Source organism: Dipodomys merriami, unplaced genomic scaffold (genome assembly GCF_024711535.1).
Source record: "Dipodomys merriami isolate MVZ:Mamm:240054 unplaced genomic scaffold, mDipMer1.0.p SCAF_39, whole genome shotgun sequence".
Lineage (NCBI taxonomy): Eukaryota > Metazoa > Chordata > Mammalia > Rodentia > Heteromyidae > Dipodomys > Dipodomys merriami.
This window is the reverse complement of record NW_027205492.1, coordinates 9,298,199-9,321,433: the sequence shown is the minus strand read 5'-3', so window position 1 is coordinate 9,321,433 and position 23,235 is coordinate 9,298,199. Positions and strand designations below refer to the sequence as shown.

At 45.1% G+C, this 23,235-nt stretch overlaps 1 protein-coding gene across 3 annotated transcripts in view; it reads right to left on the bottom strand.

Annotated features, from left to right (window-relative positions):
* The window catches only part of Tshz2 (teashirt zinc finger homeobox 2), a 391,461-nt gene extending 369,835 nt beyond the window's left edge, over positions 1 to 21,626 (bottom strand). For 2 of the 3 annotated variants that reach the window (XM_069990014.1, XM_069990016.1), the window contains exon 1: positions 20,646 to 21,604. In XM_069990014.1, coding sequence (XP_069846115.1) covers positions 20,646 to 20,685 — 40 coding nt within the window. In that variant the 5' untranslated portion in view covers positions 20,686 to 21,604. Of the gene's footprint in view, positions 1 to 20,645 lie in introns of all 3 variants that reach the window. The other variant, XM_069990015.1, reaches the window with a different exon arrangement.
* Between the last annotated feature and the right edge of the window lie 1,609 nt (positions 21,627 to 23,235).

Sequence of the window (23,235 nt, the reverse complement as noted above, 5' to 3'; positions counted from 1 at the left end):
TAATCCCTTTGGAGAACTCATCTTCCACTAATTGATTTGCTCTAACCACTTTCGTTCCTTCTTGAAGTTTCCAAGGTCTTCCCTCTCATCCTTGGAATGAGATTTGTACCTGAAAGATCTATGCATACCATGGAAGTTAACCCAACAAGCTTCAAACTCAAGGCCACGCCCCAAAGATCTTTCCTGCTTGCCTACGGAGGTGGAGCTCTGCCTTTGATTTCTGCCATGTGTTTTTCTCATAGAAAATTAAAACATCTCTGTCTACAAATTGGTTTGCTGAGAACATGATATGTCACAGCTGTTTTGTTTTTATGACTGAGCAAACTATAGAAAGCCTCCCCCCCATTTTCATTAATTTTCTTTTCTTTTAATAAAGAAGCTTTAAGTTTTACTCACTACGATTTTATTTTGGGGGGGAGGGACTCCTCATTCACGTTTCCCCAAATTCTTCTCCTCATTGCCAGAGAGCAGTTTAACATATGTGCCGGAGAATTTAAAATTGAGTCACACACAAGTGTCACTATTTATTTTATTTGTCAAAGTGCAATAGAGAGTTCAAAGTTAAGTGAATGCACAAAACATCTCTTATGGAGTGGGTGTCTGAAGACTGTGGTGTAAAATGAGCATCAGATCAGTTGTTTTGTTAGTTTTTTTTTAAGAATAAAAACAAAACAGAAAACCACACGCAGTGCATTGTTGTATGCTTGAAATCATCTCCATGTTCCTTAAATGTCCTAATAAGAACTTCGAGTTGGTAATAAGTTCTAATAGGTCAATCCACAGGAAATGTAAGAATCAGTTATATTTTAATCAGGGCACAGAAAGTACGTCTACAATGTTATGCTACCCAGGGGAACTCACTGGGCAGGGAACATTTACAAACTCCAGGTCAGTCTCCCCATTACATCACTGTGAAAAGAAATAAATTTATGAGGTTAAATTATATGGATGTTATATATTGGAACTGTTAGCCTATTCCCAAATGAGAATGTTGGCTGAAACAGCCAGATTCTCTCAGAGAATTTTCTCAGTCCATCTATTGTTCATATTTTTATGGTAACTTCCACCAAAAAAAAAGGGAAGGCTGATTCACTGAAGATAATGAAATGATTTTTTTTTTGTCGGTTGTGGGGATTGAACTCTGGGCCTGGGTGCTGTCCCTCAGCTCTTCAGCTCAAGGAGAGTGCTCTACCACTTGAGCCTCAGTGCCACTTCTGATAAAAGTCTTATGGACTTTTGTGCCCAGGCTGGCTCTGAACCGAGATCCTCAGATCTCAGCCTCCTGAGTAGCTAGGATTATAAGCATAAGCCACCAGCTCCTGCCTATGACTATTATTTTTTTTATACCCAGAGAGAAGACTAAGGGGGAAAAAAATCTAAATTCCAATAGCGAGGGCATGGAAGAGTTGCCTACATCATTCTTCTGTGGAGATAATAATGTAAAAGTTATTTTGTGGAACTAGCTCATGATTTATTTGATCTATTCTTCATCTAAGTGATTGGAAACACAGATGTTGACGCTATAACTTCGCTTCCAGTAAATAATTCCTCAAAGGACTCACATTTGTTTAACCTTAGTCACAAGATGATAAAACTTATTAAACATTTATGAAAGGAGCCACACAATTCTGTTGGTTTATGTGTTTGGCAAGTTTGGAAACTTAGGCCTCCAACTTTTCCACCTTCCCTTCACCTCTCTTAAAGAGAAATATCTTTGGAGAGCAATCTTGTACCTGGATTGTAAAGAATTCTCCCCCACCCCTTTTATTTCATTTCTCTTTCTACAGCTACACTTTGACAGTAAACAGAAGGGCTGTCACACTGATCTTAAAGAACAATAATTAAACCAAAGGGACAGCAGCAGAAGCAATCCTTAGAGACCCCGAGAGGAAGAATGAAAACCCCACTGGGAAGCAGCTCTCTTACTCGGGCTAGGCTTCCTCTGAGATAAGCAAACACTGTGTGTGTAATGTGTTTGCATTCGCGTAGCCATTCAAAAACATTTGCTATGATCCTGCTCGATTCAGCCCCCTGGGTGTGAACAACCTGTATACCTAAATGATCCAAAGACTCCAAACCATGGGTCAGTGCACATGCATTCATTCACTCACTCATTCATTCATTCATGCTTGCTACCAAACCACGGTGTTCTAGACACTACCAAATGAAATGCCCGCCCCCCCCCCCAACTTGGACTAGGAGACCCTGACATGGCTTGGCATGCTGCCTGGAGAGGAGGTGGACGAGGAAATGGAAGTTACAATACAGTGCAGAGCTCACCTTGCAGAACTATCTGTGTTTCACAAACTTCTCACCCCAACTTGCTTCCCTGAGCAGGGAATGCCTGTGTCCTGGAGAGTTCTGTTTCCCTAGGGAGCAGGGTGTGTCCTGCAAGAGCTCCCCAGGGAAGGATATTGGGACTCATCTTCACCATTCTATGTACTTAGCCTGGGCAAGAACACACACACACACACACACACACACACACACACACACACACACACACACACACACAAGCTACTACCCACAACATATCTGCTCCAGACATGCATCACATGATACCCACATGTACGCCATCATCTGCTGTACATGAGAGACCACAGCTCCCAGACACACTCAAAATGCACACGCAGTCTACCCAACTGGGAACCTGAACTAACCGTTCCCTGGCTTATGGGTGCTGATGGCTTTCATTAGGCAAAGCGTCCGGAGCCACAGGCCCGCCCTGAGCCTCTGGGGTCCAGCCTGACCTCTGCTTCTACCCACTCTGGGCAGCCAGCAGTGAGCCCCGGGACATATTTGCCAAACTACTTTCAACCAAAGTTTACCCACTTAAAATGTGAAGTTGCAGGATTGAGTTTTGTTAATGATTCAGTTTGGAACACAAACAGAAATCTGAGGGCTGCTCTTTCTTGGGACCCCTCCCATCCATGCATGATTAACAACACTCCATCTCTTCACACAATCCAGCACTAACTGAGGACAAACACAGCTTGTTTTGTGTTATTCATGCTCTCCTTCCTCCACCCCATCCCTCTCCCACCTCCGTTCTGTTCCTTGCCCCTTGGTATACTTGAGATGAAATTGTGTTGCAGGCTGACTCGCCCTCCTCACTAAAAATTCTTTCTCTTGAGACAAGGTCTGCCAATGTAGCCCTCAAAGGCCCAACTTTCAAATCCTCTTGCCCAAGTTTCTGAGTGCTGGTATTACATATCTACACCACCATGCCTGACTCTCTTACTAACATAACCACCATACTGTGTTTGCTTTCAGTTTACCTACTTCATGTGAACACTGACCAAGGGCCTACTAGGTGCAAATTAAGCAGTTTTACTTTTGGTTAGAGAGCTGCACACATTCCAGCAAATGCACCAGAAATGTTTCAAGGAAATATTAGCACTTTCAATAACATTTATTTTTTTTTTAATGATTCCCTTGCTAAATGCAGTAAAAATTCTCACAGCTCTTTTTCTCTACATAAATTACTTATGTGACAATTATAAAAGTTTCCAAGAATATTCAATACAGGATTATGTATGGTAGTAGAAAATGGAAAACATGCTAAATGTCTATTTACAAAACTGAGAAATTAATAAAAAACATATATGCATATGGTGGTATATTGTGAAGCATACAAACGGGAATTAGTTATATCTATTTTTTTTTAAATTTTCTTCCTCTCCTTTTTTTTTCTGCTTACTTAGCTACTTGAATACAATACTAATCCCAGAGTTTAAAAAATGGCAAAATACAGTGTGAAACATTTACAGAAAAAATGTTTTTAAAGATACATAAAAGAGCAGCCTTGCTCCTAACTACATATACCTGCACATAAAGCTATAAATAATGGAAAATATGCACACCAAGTCCTTACTAGTGTCTTTCTGTGGAGAAAGGGGAGTAATAGCTGCCTTTGTTTACTGATTGTGCAGCACCAAGCATGCTTCTTAAGTACTTAGGATCCATTTCCTAAATCCTCACAGTAGCCCTTGGAAGTGAGTACTCTGCTTATGTTTACTTTATAAGAACCAGGCCCAGATTCAAGTTGTTCAAAGAGGACTTCACTTCATTAAACATCTAACTCCTTTGATAGCTGAAATTTATTGATCAATTAAAACAAGCCCATCTTATTTGATAGCTCTTTCTCCCTTGCATTTTATCTGATTGGTGAATCCACCCAATACTATAAAGACATATTTAAGAAGATTGGAGAGCCATATCCCAATGGCTTATGCCTGCAATCCTAGCTATTCAGGAGGATGAGATCTGAGGATCACAGTTCATAACCAGCCTGGATAGAAAAGTCCCCATGAGACTCTTATCTCCAATTAACCATTCAAAAACCAAAAGTGGTGCTGTGGTTCAAGTGGTGGAGCACTGGTTTTGAGCACAAAGAGGTGCAGGCCCTGAGTTCAAGCCCCACAGCCAAAAACAAAAAATCAGAGAATGTGATCATTTCATTTGATCTCTCTCTCTCTCTCTCTCTCTCTCTCTCTCTCTCTCTCTCTCTCTCTCTCTCTCTCTCTCTCTCTCTCTCTCTCTCTCTCTGTCAGTTGTGGGCCTGGAACTCTGGGCCTGGGTGCTGTCCCTCAGTTCTTCAGCTCAAGGCTAGCTCTCTACTGCTAAAATAACTTCAAATTCCTTGACTAGATAGCCTACCAAACTTTGTATCATTACAAAAGTTTGTTTAACATGTCAACAAAAAAACCCACTAACAAAACACAAACAAGCAACAAAAACCCATACATTGTAAAAACCTACATAATGTATCATCAACAATAACTAGAAACATTCACTAATTTTTTCAAGGAAGATCCTATCATAATTTCTGTCTCAGAAGACCTTCTCCTTCTGAGATATGACCCCGATGAATTTTGGCACCATCTCTTTTTCCTCCCTATTATTCAGTCATCCTTTAAGTGTCACCTACAATTAAATACTTACCAATGAGAGACATCTTCAGACGGCCTGGCCATAAATATTATGATGGACCATCGAGGAGGGATCTGCTAGGGGAGCGTTGCCTCTGCTAAGATAAATAATGGGGCCTTGTCACTTACGTGTTCCAGAGCTCTGATGGCTAGAAGAGCCACGCACGGAGCCCACGAGACGAGAGATTTACGAGTCTGACTCGGAACCCTCTGTCACAGAGAAGTGGGGGATGACACACCCCAGATGGACTGTGTTAGGGGCTCTGGGGGATCTTTTTTTTTCTTTTCTACTTTATACTTGAGTTTAATAAGACAGGATAAGAAGAAGGGGAAGAAGGAGAAGAAGGAGAAGAAGGAGAAGAAGGAGAAGAAGAAGAAGAAGGAGAAGGAGAAAGAAGAAGAAGAAGAAGAAGGAGGAGGAGGAGGAGGAGGAGGAGGAGGAGGAGGAGGAGGAGGAGGAGGAGGAGGAGGGGAAGGGGAAGGAGGAGGAGGAAGGAGGAGGAGGAAGGAGGAGGAGGAAGAGGAGAAGGAGAAGAAGAAAGAGGAGGAGGAGGAGAAGGAGAAGGAGAAGAAGGAGGAGGAGGAGAAGGAGAAGGAGAAGAAGAAGAAGAAGAAGAAGAAGAAGAAGAAGAAGAAGAAGAAGAAGAAGAAGAAGAAGAAGAAGAAGAAGAAGAAGAAGAAGAAGAAGAGGAGGAGGAGGAGGAGGAGGAGAAGAAGAGGAGGAAGAAGAAAGAATATTATTATTATTATTATTATTATTATTATTATTGTGGAAAGAAGTTTTTTTTAAAAAAAAGCTTTAAAAATTGTTTTTATCATCCCAGACTCAAGTATTAAAAGGTGCTGTTGGGGAAGTAGGATGATATTTTAAAACTTATTTTCCCTTTCACTCACTGTAGGCTGAGGAAAACACTACATTTCAGTTCACGTCCCATGTCTCTGTGGCAGCCTGTGACTTGATTTATCGGACTCTTTACAGTAAACCTTCATTACATAAAGGAGTGACAAAATCTCAGACCCGGCTCCCTAGGCTCAGAGAGAACTTGAGCTCCACATCCTGCCCAAAAGCTCGTGAGGTCAAAGCAAAAGACCTGAAATTTCCAAGATTTAGTTTCTGTCAGTGGTGAGAGTCTCTAGCCCAGAGGGTGACATGTCGGAAAGGTGGCAGATGAACAATCCACATGCCTTCCATCTGGGTAAACGTTAGCTGTAACTAAGTGTGGTCCTTTGGCCTTGGCTGTGTGATGGGTTAAGGGATGGTGGTTTTCGTGAGAGTCACTCTGAGCCGTGCCATTGTTATCATTCCTCCCATTAGAGGTTCTAGTACATTCTAGGATAGACATGCGAGAAGAGGACCTGTAAACACATAAATGGGTGCATGTGCCTGGTGAAATACTAGAAGGAACCAGGGAAGGAAATAGAATGAGAGACAAAAAGAAAAGGAAGGGGATAAATAATGGAAGAAAGTGTGAGAAAATAGGCTTAGGAAAACAAAAACAAGAAAGTAGGAGATCCAAACAAGTATTTTTGTTTGTTGGTTTGTTTTGCTCTCTCATTCTATAGAATTTCCAGAATTTTATAAAGTCTAAGAAATAACTCCACATCTGGAGATTCTTTCTGTTTCTTTTGGGTCAACCGGCCAGGTATTCTTTACGTGTCTGCTGGGAATAGAACTCAGGACCTTGAGCATACCAAGCCAGGGTTTACTGGTGAGCCACACACCTCATTCTTTCCTTAGCCCTCCTTCTCCTTCTTAACAGACTCATTTTCTGGGCTTAGATGCTCGATGCTGAGATCAGGTAGATAAAATGCATAAGTGGATGCATTTCTCTGTTGAAATACAATAGGGAAAATGGTCCCTACCATTTCTAAAAACATAAGCAATTTCCGAGAGAGCAGGAGAGTGAAGAAGAGAGAGACTACTTACTACTTACATTATTTTTTTTTTTGCCTTTTGACTAACAGCCAAAACTGAAAATGGACTCCTGAAACAATTTTTTAAGAGGTAAGTGCTCTGTCACAGTGCAGAAGTAAGTAAGAAAATGTGTGCCCGCACGCTTGCGTGTACCTGTAATTTCCCTCCGCTAGCCTGTCACTCAAGCCACAGTGGAGGCTTTGCATGCAGAGCCTTAGAGGCAGGGACGGTACCCCGTCATACGATAACAGTCAGAATCTCTAGAGTCAAGCTGGGGAATCTATCTGCACAAATGTTCAAAGCAGAGAGTCTAGCAAGTAGACTGAGAATCGGTTCTAGTCCCCACACCAGAGCACAGCGCCGATCTGGAGCCCTGGGTGTTTCTGGAACTCCGTCTGATGGCCTGTGAGGGGAGGTTCCTTCTGGTTTGCAAAGTGTTTTGAAGATTTTTAATGAAAGCCTCTATCTTCCGGGAGTGTTGTTGACCTGGGCGGGGCTTGGCAGGCTGGGTTCCGGTCCTGGCATCTATGGCATTCTCACTTCTCAGCAACCCCCATGCTCACCATTTGTGCAGTGCCCACCCTCCCAGTGACTTCCTTGTGTGTTCCTTTAAAACAATTCCCTGTTGTATCAGCTGACATAATTTCATTATAAAACATAATTTCATTATAAAACTGAAGTCACTACCCGTCACCGTTGGTGAAAACACATGCTACCATTTGCTGTCAATTGATGACAATCAGAAAATGACAATCTCAGGGTATAATTTCATGTTTTCAGTGGAGTGGGGTCCTGGCTAAGATCAAGGCGTCTGAGGTTGACTCTTTCTTGTAAACAAGCAAGAGATAGGAGCCCAACACAGGCTAAAACCAAACACAGCCTTCCTCTAGAAGTGATCAGAGGAGCTGAGCTGATATTGAAAATACTATTTATTGACAACATTTTCACCCTGCCACTCAGTGCTACTTAAAGCCATCTGTCTCCAGTGGAATGATGGCTCAAGATGGAAAAACTGTGGGGTTGAAAAATGTCCAAGGTGGCGCTTTCTCCCTTCATCACAGTTACAGGGAAGAGGAAGGAGCTGTTAGGACGTTCCAGAAACAAGAGTTTGCGCTCATAGACCATAACCTGCCCCCTTTGCCTTGATTCCTCCCCTCCCCTCCTAATAATCAAGTCACCATCTTCCATCCTTGCAAGCAATACTTCTGGAGTTCCAACTGTATGCCAGGTCTTGTGGACCCCAAATCAAGGACATTGTAATGACTTTCCATCATGATCACAAGCTCAGAGTCACAGAGATGATTCCAGTCATTTCACATTTATTGAGCACTTACTGTGTACTAGACACTGACTCTCCCAAGTGGCTGTTTTTTTATCCTTTACTTCTCTCAACAGATCTGAGAGGGAGGGAACTTTTATTATCCTTATTCTACCAATAAGGCAATCAAGGCGTGGACGGGATTATTAACTTGTTAATGTAATGACTCAAATTTATTGACCATTCACTGTGTATGGGGCTCTGTGCTAAGCATCTTATTTGATTTATCTCAATTAATCCTCATAAAAACCCAATGAGAGGAGTTCTTTTATTAGCTCTGTCTTGTTAATGAGGAAACAGAAACTTGGAGAGCAAAGGTGCCTCCGGCCGCACCACAAGGTCGTGGCCCGGGGGAGTCGGTCTGACCTCCTGGTCCTCCGGCCACGTGGCTCAAGGTGGGTAGGAGATGTGAGGAAGCACTTCCAGGCCTCCAGGAAGTGGGCCTGGACGAGTGTGGCCCCGCCCCCGGCACCGTCCATTTCGAATAAAGGTAGCGCGAAAGGGTATTCCTCATCTCAACTGTTGCTCAGAGAATGACAAAATCACGTTTTAGTGAGACCCTCTTGTAACTGCCAGAGGAGAAAAGTGCAAAAGAGAACCGAAGAATGGAGTAACAAAATAAGTAGAATCAGATTTTACATATATGGCTTTCCATAGTCTTCTTTCTCTCACCCCCACCCCCACCCCAACCAACCTGTGGTCCTGTTTTCCCCTCTGGCCAATCCCCATCTCCACCATCCATCTGCCCCCTGCCTTGGACAGAAGGGAGGCTCCTAATTGGTCCACCTGTTTCTACCTTTGGTGCTCAGTGCATAGCATGACCGCTTGCGCCATCTCAGGTGAACCTGTCAGATCTCTGCCCCTTTACCCTCCCTGCCCCCCATCTCAGTGGAGACCCCAGCTCCTCACGACAGGTCTACAGCCCGTCTGCTTCGCCACCTTGCTTCCTAGTTGATCTCTTGGTCTCAGCAGGCTCTTGTCCTGGACTCTGAGCCATGCCTTTCGGGGAGATGTGAGTCCTTCTTTGCTCAGGTTCCAGTGTCACGATCGCTTCTGCAGTGAGGAAAGGGATCTTTCCTAATGATCTTACCCCAAACACTGAGCTCTTCTCACCCCCTTTTAATCTTCTTCACTGACCATTCTACCTCCTGACATGTGGGACTTACCTGCTGGCCAGTCCCCTGCCTGCTCCCACACTAAATCAAATCTCCAAGGAGCCACACACTTTGCCAGTTTGATAGATTCAGGGCTGCAGTTCCCACATCTGTCATAGTGCCTGATGCACAGTCAACCTTCAATCATATTTGTCCAATAATGGCCTCAAGGCAGGTAGCAAGCACTCCCAGATGCTCTCCCTGAGATCCCAAATCTCTTTGTCCTATGAAAACACCTTAGCAGGACCCAGCCGGCCTCCCTTCCACTTGCTGTCAAGCTTTTATGCGCAGTTGACAATTAAAAGTGAAGAAGGCGTTACCAGGAAACAGCCAGTTGCCTTCTCCCATTATCTTAACAACCCTGAGCTCAGCAGACCTGGGTCTTAGGGGAGCACTGGCTCTCTCCCAGGTGGGGCAGGGGGCAGGGGGCAGGGGGCAGGGGGCAGGGGGCAGGGGGCAGGGGGCAGGGCTTCCTAGTCCTGTGGGGCTTGGTGGGGGATGACATGGGGCTGGGTCAGGAGGAAGCCTGGAGAGTCCATCTTCACCTTCAAAGGTCTCTCCGCGTTCTCCATAGGGGGTTCTAGATGTCACTAAGAAGTCTGCAAAGCCACATGAGCAGCACGCATTGTTATCTATCTGATGAGTAGATGTATACTCCACTAAGGAGCCCCTCTGCTCTCCCTTGACACACATGTCTACCCCACCAAGAGCCACCTCTGTTCCTCCACAAAAGACACAAATGTCACAAGTGGGTTGTGAAAATCACCCTATGTTTCTTTCATGTTTTCTAAATGGCTACATATCCAAAGCCCAGCTACGATTATGACTGGTAGAGAGATCTGCTAATAATTTAAAATGTGTCAAAGAGATTGTTACCTTCAAATGCTGTTATTTAGTACACAAAAACCATCCACTAATAAAATTACTTATATATTTATTTATTCATTCTTTTAGAAATATTCATCTAGTACCTAATCAGTACCTAGGTTCAATTCAGTTACCTGGATGTCTCCCAGAATTCCTCCATAAAAGAAAAAAAATGCCAGGAGGAGGAGCATCCATTTACCAAGGAGACTTCCTACAAATGCTGGACTGGAGTTTTACCTCATCACACGATCTAATGATCACACTCAGAATGGGAGGAGAGCAGTATTCTCCAGAGGGAGAAAAGGGTGCAGTCAGATAAGGACTCTGCTTGCATAGACCCAGTCGGCTGGGTCAGCGAGGGGGCGCTTAGCCCCCTCCGAGCTTCCGTAGCTACTCAGCAGCTGCTGCCACAGCTTCACCCCCATGGGGACCTGGCCATCCTGGCACCAAGCATCTTAGCTTAGCCCTCTAGTTACCATCCATCGGGGGCTGGGTAGTACCCTGTGAGAGAACATGTCCAAAACCACCACCACCTTTGAATGCACACAAGGGCCTAAGTCCCGCTCATAACACCATTAGACCCTTGCTCGCCCCCTACACTGTTAAATCATATCTCTGCCTTGCTTGAACCCCTAACACTGATATCCCATTTCCCCTAAAATCAGAATTAAAAGGCCCACTGCCTCCCTCGCCTTATTCTCTCCCCTTCTTTAGCTCATCCAGCCACAGTGGCCTTCTCGGTATTCCTCACATATGCAAGTCCTTCCCGGCCGCAGGCCCTTGGCACATCCCACGCCCTCTGCCTGCACTGCTTCTCCCAGCTCTAGGCTTGGCTAGTCTTTCACTTTTTGTTCAGATCTGATCAAATCATCACTGGAGAAATACTAGCCTGACCTCTCTATTTAAAAGGGCCATCCTCCCCACCCTCTCTAACCCAGTAGTTCTGATTTATTTTATGAAATGCAATTAGCACTATTCAACATCCTACGATATATTATTTGCACATTAGAATTTTGTCTCATTCTCAAGAATATTATAGCTGGGCAAGGATGGGGACTTTTTTTTTTTTTACTTTTCTTCACAATCATCTTCAGTACTGAGAACATCCATCCAGCACATAGTAGGTACATAGTCAATATTTGCGGAATAAACAAATAAATCCATGAATACACATTTATACACACGAAGAACACTGAAGAAAGATCTGTGTGTGTGTGTGTGTGTGTGTGTGTGTGTGTGTGTGTGTGTGTGTGTGTGTGACGGTCTTTGACCTGTGGGTCTATTAGATGATGCCTTTAAAGGCAACATTGTCTGTGGATGCTCTCAAAATCCCCTTCCAGGGATAGCCAATCACACCTGCCCAGGGTGACTCCTGGGAGCCCAGGAGACCTCTTTGGGAAAGCACTATGGCCATGGCAGACCAACTCTGTGGGTGCAGTGCATGAGTTTGGAAGCAGGAAGAGCTTTTGGCCAAGCTGGGTCACTGCATGACCTTGAGAGAACCCCTCTGCATGGTCTGAAGAGCCCTACCAAAGAAAGGGATTATCCTGGGACCGAACACCTGGCACTGAACCCGTCCCCTCTTCCAAGATGTCTCTTCTAACCACCAACAATTATGTGGTCCCAATTCCTGTAGTCAGAATGTTGCTTTTATAACACAGATGTCATCATGGAGTTTCTTTCTTTCTCTGTGCAAATTCTTTTTTTTTTCTATTAAAGGTTTGCTGGTATGGGGTTGGGGGGCAAGTCCTCAGGTCCCAGGAACAGGACTTGTACATAGTAGGAGCTCAAGAAAGAACAGCTGCTGACATAGATACAGATCAATGTATCAGGTCCCAGGACAACGCCTGATATATCACAGGACTCACGCAGTAGCAGATAGCATTGCGGCTGCAATAGTTGCTCTTGTTGCTGGTAAAATACTATTCTTGGGAAAGAAAGGTTGTTTTTGTTTTGTTCTATTTTGTTTTTTGGGTTTTTTTGAGCTTCTGTAGTGCCCCATCCAGCCCAGAATGAGTCTACCTCGGGACAAGAAGCTTCTGATTTTAAAACTGATTTCTACCCTTGGACCCGTGATGATGCATGAGTCTTTTAGCTCTAATCTTACAGAATCCTTCTAACAAAGTGGGGATAGAAGAGCCTGAAGAGGCAGAAAGCCCTACATTGCTTGCAAGATATAGACCCAGGGATTTGAACGTGGATCTGTCTGATTTCAAAGCTCACATGCTACCCCAGGGGTAAGGTTTGTCCCTAGAGCCATAGAGCCTCGGGCTCTGCTCCTAGAACCCAAATCACTGCCCCTTCTCCCTCCGTTCCCTCCACAACCTAAAAGCCACCCCCAGGAGGACAGCAAGAAGACTTGCAAAGCTAGCTTCCAACTCTCTACAGCAGGAAAATAACCAACAGTAATTCCTATCCAAAACATGCTTATAGCTTTTCGGTTGGACATTTCTTCTGTACCAAACGGTCCTGAATGCCTGGAATGGAGTTAACTCTTCCTTGTTTTTTTTTTATTCCCCTCCAGGCTCACCTCAGCCCAGCCACGATTCACATCTCCCTAGGGTCGGGAGGGGCTCCCAAATACACAGAAAATTCCAAAGATACATCGAAGTGACTTACAGGGAGCCCCACACAGTTTGCACAGAGATATTTACACATTGCAGCTTTCGCTTCTCCATGGCAGTTCCTGCTGGAGGCGACCTTGGCCCTCTGTCTCATTTTTTCTACCTCCCAGGCCACCAGATTTCGGGGAATTCTCAGGACATGTCTGGCACTGTGAAAGTTTCTTGCAAACCCATTGCAAACAGAATGGCTGTTACCTACTCGCTTCATTTTTATTTTTAAATCTCATTCTGCTCTTCATATTATTTTCATTAGAAACAATAACAGTTCTGCCCACCTTCGGATCCCAACTATAATTTCCATAGAAATGACTTCGATGCGGCTTGAAGGAGAAACCTCATGGGTGATTTGAGAGGCTTCATCCAGGTTTGAAAGCACTCAACTAATTAAGCTCAATGATGTTAATTCTTGTTCTAACAGAAACTCCAGAATGCTGTCCTTTTTTTTTCTTTTCTTTTTTCTTTTTTTTTGGTTAACCTACCTCCGTGTCAGGCAGCTTTATGGAAACATGAGGCCTTTCCTTTAGCATAAATGGACACTTTAGCTTTTCAATTAAATTAGTCTTTGGAGAGAGAAGCAAAAGAGCTAAAAAGCTCCTTTAAAAACCTTCCCGCTTCACTGTGTGTCATCTGCCAAGAGATGTATAGTTAAAATGCAAGGCGATTTTCTCTTATCGTGCAGGAGCAAAGTTTCCTATCGTGATCCTTGAGCTAGTTATCTTCTAAAGCTTCTCATTCGTGGTTTCTGTATATATATATATATATATATATATATATACACACATACATACATACACATATGTACATATGTATATATATGCATATATAATACATGTTATATAAAATATATATAAAGAAAGTGTATTCCGATGTTTTACTTCCTTGTGCATTCTGAAAGCCCCACTTTCAAGTTAAGGTAAGAGGTGGTGGGATATTGAAATGAATTAAAACAAACAAATAAGACAGGTGCAGAGGGAACCCTTTTTTAGGCGAGCCAAGTTCAAGGCAAATGCTCTCAGCCATGATCCAGGTGTCGTTGTTGTTTTTTTAATCCTTCCTCTCTGTAATTTTTCTAAGCTCATTATCTCTAGAACTTTTGCATTGTACAACTCCCTTGTTGTAAAGCATAGCTAAATAGTACAGATATATTAATAACAGGATTATGGAGCTGTGCCTCTTGAATTTTAATTTCTAAATTTTCAAATAATTTTAGGCACTGCTTTGGCCTCCCAGGATATTTGAAGACACCCAGGGGACCTCTTTTTCTATAGAGGGAAATGAAAAAGATTGAGAAGAGCAACAACTGGAAATTCCAAGCGGTCATTTTAATGACTTTTCAAATACCTCCAAATTATTTAATCATCTCATTCACAGAGTTGGCTTTGGAAACAAATGCATCAGCAATTTCCACTTGCATCTCGGCATTATGGTATGTGTGTGTGTGTGTGTGTGTGTGTGTGTGTGTGTGTATGTGTGTGCGCATGTGTGTGTGTATGTGTGCGCACATGTGTGTGTATGTGTGCACGCGTGTGTGTGCACATGCAAGCGTGTGTGCGCATCCAACCAAGTACACAATATCTTCAGAACACACCAAACCTGAGTGTCAAACGTGGTAATGATTTCTCCAAACAACAAACACTACCAGCCTGGCCACATACTGCAGCTCTCCAGATTCTATACAAATGCACACTTTCACCCCTTGTTCGTTTGCAGGTAAGAGTTCAGCAGTGGACAGACAGTCTGGCTCTGTAATCTCTCATTTTTATCAGTGTTTCCTAATGACTGGGCAGACCTTGAAAGCCACGTTCGCTCTGTCCTTATACCTTCTCCTGAGGGTGGGGTGTATGCGGGGGATTCCAAAGGCAAGTAACTGAAAGGCCGGAGTGGGAAAAATAGTAAAGGAATTCTAAATCAGTGAACCACTTTGAAAGACGCATGTAACTAGATGGTATTTTTCCCTGACTGCAATACCCAGGTGATCGGACCATCAGTACTAATGAGTGAATTTCTTGGAGAATGACAAAGCCCCTTCACTACTGAAGGCCGCTTGCCAAAGATCACTTGAAAGAACAGGAGAATTTCTAACTTCAAGGGAAACTTGTAAAAATGTAAAAAATAAATATTTTTTAAAATGCAAATTATGACCAATTACTGAAAAATGGCCACATACCAAACAAACAAACAAACAACACAGCGTCCTTCAGGGTCTGTGTACAAAGATGGAAGCTGAGGTTCGTCTAGTTTCCAACAGCCATAGAAAGACACTCTGTAACTCGTCACGTGAGAAAATGACAATAAATTTCTCCCGAAGAAAGAAAACTAAAACAGCATTCTCAACTTGCGAAGCAATAAAATTACTTGTGTGCCAGGCTCCTTTTAATACCACTGTGATTTTTTTCCCCTAAAAGTCATTCAATTTGATTGTAATTAAATATGTAATGAAAATGCTCTGCTTCGGGGAAGCCGTGCAGACGTTCTCTGTTAGTTTAATGTATTTTCAACTGACTTTGCATCGAACGAAAATGATACTCTGTGTACCTGGCCTTCTTAAGATGGAATATGTTAGACGATCTTGTGCTTTGTGAAGGGGAGCAGCATCTTCTTAAACCAGTGCTCCCTAAAACAGATGGCATACAGGCATTTGGACATTTAACCCGCTTGAGTCAGCTAATTGCAGACCCAGGACAAACAGGAACAGAGCCTGGGTTTGCTTCCTGGCTGATTTTTCTAAGCTCCGATGCTTCAGCAGCCTTATACAATGCCAGGCTGAGTCTCCCTTTAAAACCTGCTTAGTGGAGAACACAATTCCCAAAGCATCATGGGAAGACAAATGGACCAATCCAGGTGTTTCCCAGTTGGAGAGAGTCCCTCCGAGCAGTGAGAAATTAGCTGGGGTGAATTAAAGCCAACATCTCTTCTGGAGAAGGTGGCAAAAGTCAAGACACTTCAGGGGCTCACCCCTCAAAAGACTTCTGGAAGGTATTTGTGGGGTAAGAAGCATCCCCTAAGGTAGCAGTAAGAATCAAGGTGGCTGATGGGGGAGAGGGGAAGAAATAGAAAATGATGGCCATGGCCAAGGGAGAGCAGAGTATGTTGAAGGGGAGTTCTACCAGGGAGAAGTTTCTCAGAGCCTCTCTCCCTTCGCTCCCCGAGAACTCCCTGTCACTTGCAATCTGCTGATTAGGGTTAATGTATTATGTCCTGATATGGCAGATTAAAAATGAAATCAATAAGTGCCTAAAACAAATGGGCTTTTGAGATGTCCCATTCAATCTGAGTCTTTAAGAGTGAAGCAAGAAGAGGGGGAAGGAGGCCGAGAGGGGAGTAAGGACAGGAGCACTTAAGCAATCAATTTCAATCCCGAACAGTGTGTGGATAAAGCAATTTCTAGGTACCTTTCCTTCCTTTTCAGGGATCAGCCTTAGATAACCCAGAATAACCCGGAGTTTGTGCTGTTGTTTAGAGTCTTTGGGCTGTGTGTGTGTGTGTGTGTGTGTGTGCGTGTGTGTGTGTGTGTGTTTATTTTTTTCCATTTGTCTTAAATTCATACTGTTTGGTCAGTGAAAGTATGCAAGAGACTTAGGGTCTCCAGTGACCTCATTCCTATCCTCTAGAACTCCATCCCACCTGCCAATAAATTAAAGGCCAATTTCACCTTCAGCAGCAGCTGTGGTCCCCCCGTCCCCAGCCCTGTGGCTTAGCTGACCAGAGCCTCACCCATTCACCCAGAGTCAGAGTTATGGACAGGAGGACGCAGAGTTTTCTCAGGTCACTCGGACTTCATTGCAATATTCAGAATTGTCCCAGCAGAATCTGTCTCCCATGTAAATAACCTGAGTTATTAAAGTGTAAATTGCAACTTTTAAGTAATGATTGCTAATAGTCTAATGTTTACCGCTACACAAGGGCATTCATGAAAACAAAATCTGCATTCTTCATCTCCATATTCAATAAACAAAATACAGGAAGAGAGCCGTTCTTTCCTGCCAGCACTCCCTCCTCGGATCTGTTTAGTCAGAAAGCATCGGGAGGTCCAACAAGTTAGAAGCATCTAATCGCTTGGGGCGATTTCTACAGGGGCCGAGCCGGGTGATCTATGGACCTGCTAGATATTCCTGTGTACCTGAGCACAGAGGACTTGGTGTTCTGTCGCCACTGGCTGGCATGGATTGAAAAACAATAGTTGAGGGTTGTGACATAAAATACGTAGTGCACGAGTGTGTGTGCTCAGAGACCGAGAGACACGTTGTTGGGATCAGGAGGGTTCGTGTGTGTCTACAGTTCAAAGATCTTGAGCACTGTGCATCTTATAAAATACAACCCCAATCCACACATTGTTCTGTTGTATTCTACCATCCTGCCATCTTCTCTATCTTTTCTAAAATGAATGGGGAGGGAGTGATGTTAGTACAGCATCGTGCAGTATTTCAGGTAAAAGTGGGCGCATTTTTAACAGTGAGTGAAATATACATCTTACCAAGTACGCCAAACACGCTCACACACATAGCCATGTCCTGAGGGCAATACAGGCTTCTTTCTCAACTTTTTTTTTTTTTTTTTGCATTAAGTGACAGAATGGAGCAATTGCATAGTATTAGGAAGCCAGGAAGAACACCATTTGGGAAGAAAATGTTCTGACTTAGCTAGCTCCCTAAAGAGAATTGCCTACCTCATGTTCCTTCCCCCTGCAGGGGGAGGAATAAAGCAAATAAAGACTAAAATTCTCCATCGCTTACGATACCATCCTGTCTGTTCTATTTGGATACCTGTTTTATTTTATTAGAAAGTCCTGTGATTCCTTGAAATGTACAACTTAAAAACGAATAATGCAAAGGGATCTAATAGCCTTGAACTGTTGTTGGAGGAAAAAAGTACCCCAAGAGGGCCTCATCTCTGCTTCCTTTCCAAGCTTTTTCTATCTTCCATTATTCATTAATCAAGCTGGAAATCAAGCTTTCAACATGAGTCCATGGGAGTAATTACTTACAGTTGTGCATTGTATTTAATTTTAAGCAGTGATAAAAGTTAGGATGGCCACAGCCTTCCAGCCCACCCCCACCCCCTTCTCGGAATGTTAACTGGAGAAAAGATCCCAACGAACTTTGCTTGTGCATAATCATCTCTGCTAAAACAGAGTAGGCATTGATGATCTCGGAGTGGAGGGAAATGGGAGAAAAGCTCTGTGAAAAATGATCTGCTTTATTAATATGGGAGAAAATAAGTACCCTAAGGGAGGCCTCGCTGTGTATGAGCTGACTTCTTTCCCTTCAACTCAAGAAAAAGATTTCCACTTCTGGAGAAAATAATGCCAGGCAAACGAACATGCAAAGACACTAGGAATATAACAGGCCACAAAACTGAAACTATAGCCCCAAGTTCCTAAAACATAGATGACAGACAGATAAGACAGATAGACAGACAGACAGACATACACACATGCACACATGCGCGCTTGCACGCACACACATACACACGCTCACACACACATACACACACTATGATAAATAGACTAGCCAGTACCGATAGACACCAGCTTGATGAAAGGGTCTAATTTAAATAATGTGAAACTGCGTCATTTTATGTACACCTGGATCCTCATTGATCAGAGGATAATTATAATCAAAGTAGTGCAATTCTGAGCAATGCACTTTTTGTAATGAGCTTACGAAAGGAGACAGGGCCAGTCATTCTGGTAATTTAAATCACTGCCTAGTTGTTGATGGCCTTTACCGGAAGAACAAGAGGGAGGAGGTAAAAAAAAAAAGAGTAATTTTCAGGACAGTATCACTTCTTGCTGGAGCATAGCCCAGGGTTCTCTTTCGGGACAACAAGAATATTCTCTCAAATAATCCAGCTACATTTAAACTTCTGTTGCCAGAACCAGACGAAGCACGTTCAATCTTCCTGAATCTCCAAGGCCATGGACATGGCTGTCAGATTAGCTAAGTAGGCGAAGTTTTTTAAAAAATAAGGGAGCTATTGTTTTCAAAAGAGGTAATTAGAGTTGAGAAAAGAAAACTTCACGGCCTAGACAAGTTCCAAATATATATGGTACTAAGAATATTTTTGTCCTTTTGCTCTTAGGGAGAAAATTGGAAAAATCTATGAATCAGAGATTTCTAAATGGTATTTCCAGGTGCAACTCAAAGCAACCTGCAAATGGTTACGGAAGCAAACCTGCACTCAGGAGAAAAGGTGACGGAGGATATTTTCAAGCCCATGCAGTGACAATCAGGCTAGAATCACAACCATGGAGAATAAGCTGGTGATCAGCAAGTTCAGACACAAATGTTCACTTTCCCCACATGCCTAACCAACTTCGGATGGCTCCTAAGGGGGACTTGGGGAAGTTGGTGAGTGTTTCTCGAACTTCTCACCGTGTTTCACTTGAGTTGGAGCAGAATAAAATGTGTCCAGGAATTTGGAGAAGACTAGTTTTAACTAATCCTGCCTACAGCAAGAAGGCGAAGACAGAGAATGGGATGTGTGTGTGGGGAACAACAACATAATAACAACAAAATTTAAGCTTTTTTTCCCTCTCCCCCTACAGCCCTAATTCAACTAAAGGAAACAAAGAAATAAAAAAAACACCCACATTAGAAGCTAAACAAGATAATAATTGTGCATGTCTGGCTCTGAATATAGAGGGTAAGGCTTGCGTCACCAGCACTCCAAGTTACCATGGTGAGTGATTTATTGATATACATCAAGAATGAATAGATCAAAGGCAGGGAGATGACAGGTGATCAATCAGATGTCAAATCAAAACTAGCAATCAAGTGGAAAGCTGATTTTTCAGTGGGTGGGTCTGGCAGGAGAAAAATGAACTTTCATATTACACTTCCGAGAAGCAAAACCCCAACATACTGTTAGAAAAGCAATTAAGCTACCCCAAAGAAATAAAATAAAGTCTCGTGGACAAACCATTGAGCCCATCCGCTAACCTGCTCCTAGTTGTTGTTGTTTCTTTTTGGCAAGGGGTTCCGGCAGTAAGTAAGGATTCAGACCGGATGGTCCCATCATACAAAGTTCCTAACTCTCTCTGGGCAAAGAAAATTCAGAGCTGTTTAAATTTCTAGTGGGGGCACCACCAGCCACCCCCTTTTCCTTTTCCTTTTTTTTATTTAAGAGAAAGGACAGGGCTGATTAAGGTTGCTCAACGTGGAACCTTTTAGAACAAATCCCGAAAGCTCCATCCATCTCCTAAGGTACGGTTTTCCGATCCTAGAGATCCAAGCTCAACTCCCATTGCGTTGCTCACCCCCAAGCCAGCCGACGCAGCCCCCGGGGCTTGGGCCTGCCCCCCCACACCCCAGCGCCCCAGCGCCCCAACCCCAGCAGAGGAGACGCTGTCCCTGGAGGCCAGAAACTGCTGGCACTGCCCACACCGCCACCACCACCACGCGCGGGAGAGAGAGGGGTGCTGGGGCGGAGGGACCCGTCTTTCTCAACGCCGCACCCCAAATCCTCAAGCCGACTTTGGCTCCAGAGGCAAGCAACAGACTGGGAGAAAAGTTAGGGGAGGGGTAGAGGGTGGAAGAGAAAAAAGTTTAAAGAAGGCAGGCTTGGCGGGATAGCGTCCCCCCAACTCACCCCGCCGAAGCCTGGGGAAGGGGGAGGATTGGGGAGACCGGAGAGGGCGAGAGGAGAGAGGAGGTTATTGGGGGGGGTACCCAGAGCAAACTCCTCCACCACCACCGCCATCCTTCCCCTCCCCCCGAAAGCTGGAAGGGGTGGCGTCCCGGGGCACCCCCGGGCACGGAGGGCGGGCGCGGAGGCCGGCGCGCAGGGCAGCCGGGGTGGGCAGCCCCGCGGCGGAGCCGGAGCCCAGTCTCTTACCTGCCGCCCGCTTGGGTGCCTGCTGTTTTCTCCTTGGCATCGCTCTACTCCGCTCCAGTCCCACTTCTGGCGCCCCAGCCCGAGCCGCACGCGGGGGCCGCTGTCTGGCTCTCCGGGCGTCCTCCGCCTCAGTGCCCGGTGGCTCCTAGGACGTCACTCGGCCTCTGTCCCCCCGACGAGCCCCCTCCGCCGGGCCGCGGGGACCCCCCCCTCCGTGGGTGGCGGGGACGGCGGCGGCTCGCTCGTGGCGGCGGCTTTCAAGTGGAGCTGGTTTCCGCCTTGTTTGTTTGTTGGGTTTGGTGTTGTTTTGGTTTTTTTTTCCTTTCTTTTTTGTTTTTTTTTTCTTTCTGCTTTTGGATTTTTTTTGTTTGTTTTTGCTTTTTTTTTTTGGTGACTGGTGAGACACTTGATTTCTTTATTAAACATCCAAGACCGTATTCGGAAGGAAGGGGCGAGGGGCGCACACGCGCGCCACGCGCACACGCGCGCGCGGAAAGATAAGGGAGGGGGGAAGCAATCCTGGGGAGGTAGTGGGTTTCTTCTTTTCCTTCTTCTTTCTTCTTCCTTTTCTTGTTTCCCTCCTCCTCCTCCTTCCTCCTCCTCCTCCTCCTTCTCCTCCTCCTCCTCCTCTTTCTTCCTCCTCCTCCTCCTCCTCTTCCTCTCGGGTCTCGATGGCGGATTCGCGCACGCAGCGGGAGAGATCAGTGGAGGTAGGTTTGTGGCTGCTGTCAGATCCCGTCTGTGAGTGATATGCGAGAGGACAGCAGCAGGGTTGGGAAAGACAGAAAATCTGGAATTCACTCACTCACTCACTCACTCACACACACACACATTCACACGCGCGCAAGCACACACCCAGACACACACGCACACACACTCACCCCCACATATGCACACACACACACACACACTCACACACACTCTCACACACACAAGACAGGGCGAGGCGATGCCAGCGAACATCGATCCCGCTGAACAAACTGAACCCGAAGAAACTCCTCCTCCTCCTCCTCCTCCTCCTCCTCCACCTCCTCCTCCTCTCCCAGCGACCTGATGACAGCGAGAAATTTACTCCCCAGCCGCAAAGCGCCCGGCACAGCCAGTCTATTAAAGGGACAGTGTCCCGCCGGGGAGGGGGGGGAGGGCTGGGGACAGGGGACGTCTGGCGCGCCAAGCCTCCCCCCTCCAACCTCCCCCCCCCCCCCGCCTCCGTGCGTCCTGATCGCTGGTGAGCCGGTGTGCCCAGCTGGCACGGGATGCCCCTCCGGGAGGAGGGCTGAGGAGGGGGCTTGGGAAGGAGATGGGGAGGGAAGGGGAGGGGAGGACCCGGTGGTGGTTGAACTTGGGACTGGCAGGCAGAGCAGGCACCAGCTAGAGGCTGGCCAGAAAGGGCGGGCCACCGTGTGAGGAGGAAGAGCCCCTGGGGTTGCTGGGGTTGCTTGGGGGTGGAGTGGGGGGAGGGCATTTGATGGGGAAGACCTCCATCCTGGAAGTCCCAAGCCGGTATTCCTTTAAGTTGAATGCCGGCATCCTGCCGACTTCTTCTTAACCAATCTGATCAGTAAAACAATTTTTAAAAAAGAAAACCAAACTCTCTACTGCCTCATAGTCTAGTGTGTGTGTGTGTGTGTGTGTGTGTGTGTGTGTGTGTGTGTGTGTGTGTGTGTGTGAGTGTGTGTGTGTGTGTGTGAGAGTGTGTGTGTGTGTGTGTGTGTGTGTGTGTGTGTGTGTGTGTGTGTGTGAACTTGGAGACTCCAGCTCTTGCTTAGGCTTTTCTAGGCTAGCACTGTACCACTTGAGCCATTACTCCCCTCCCCTCCCCCAGTTCCAGCTTTTAACTGGTGAAATGGAGATAAACCTCTCTAAGACTTTCCTGCCCAGATTGGCTTTGAATCTTGAATCTTTGAATCTTCTCTGATCTCAGCCTCCCGAGTAGCAGGGATTAGAGGGATGAGCCACCAGGACCCAGCTATCCCAGTCGTTTGTTGCTTCCTCTGAGGCATGTTTATTGAGCATCTACTGTTTACTGAGCATCCACTACCCTTGTCAGTAGTTACATTGTAATGGGAGAGTAGACAAGTTGCCCCCAGGATTGCTATTGCTTAAATGTTCTCCCAAAAATCTACCTTACTACACACACACATATACACACATATCTCATCCTATTTTTCTCCATTGGGCTTATTGACATGATGTATTTCAGGTCTAGCTTTGTATTTGGTTAATTGTCTGAGATTGCTTATGAAAGATCAACACCTTGGGGTGGAGGATTTTTGCCTCCTTTGGTTCCTCACATCCTCCATTGATAGCAAAGCACAAGACATATGTTTGCAGAATGAATGAAAAATCAGCAACAACATACACAGCACAGGGCTGGGAAGGTGGCTCAGTGGTAGAGCGCTTGCCTTGCATGCCTGAGGCCCTGGGTTCGATTCCTCAGCACCACATAAGCAAAAAGAAAAAAGCTGGAAGTGGCACTGTGGCTCAAGTGGTAGAGTGCTAGCCTTGAGCTGAAGAGCTGAGGGACAGCGCCCAGGCCCAGAGTTCAGGCCCCATGACCAGACCCCAAAACAACAACAACAACAACAAA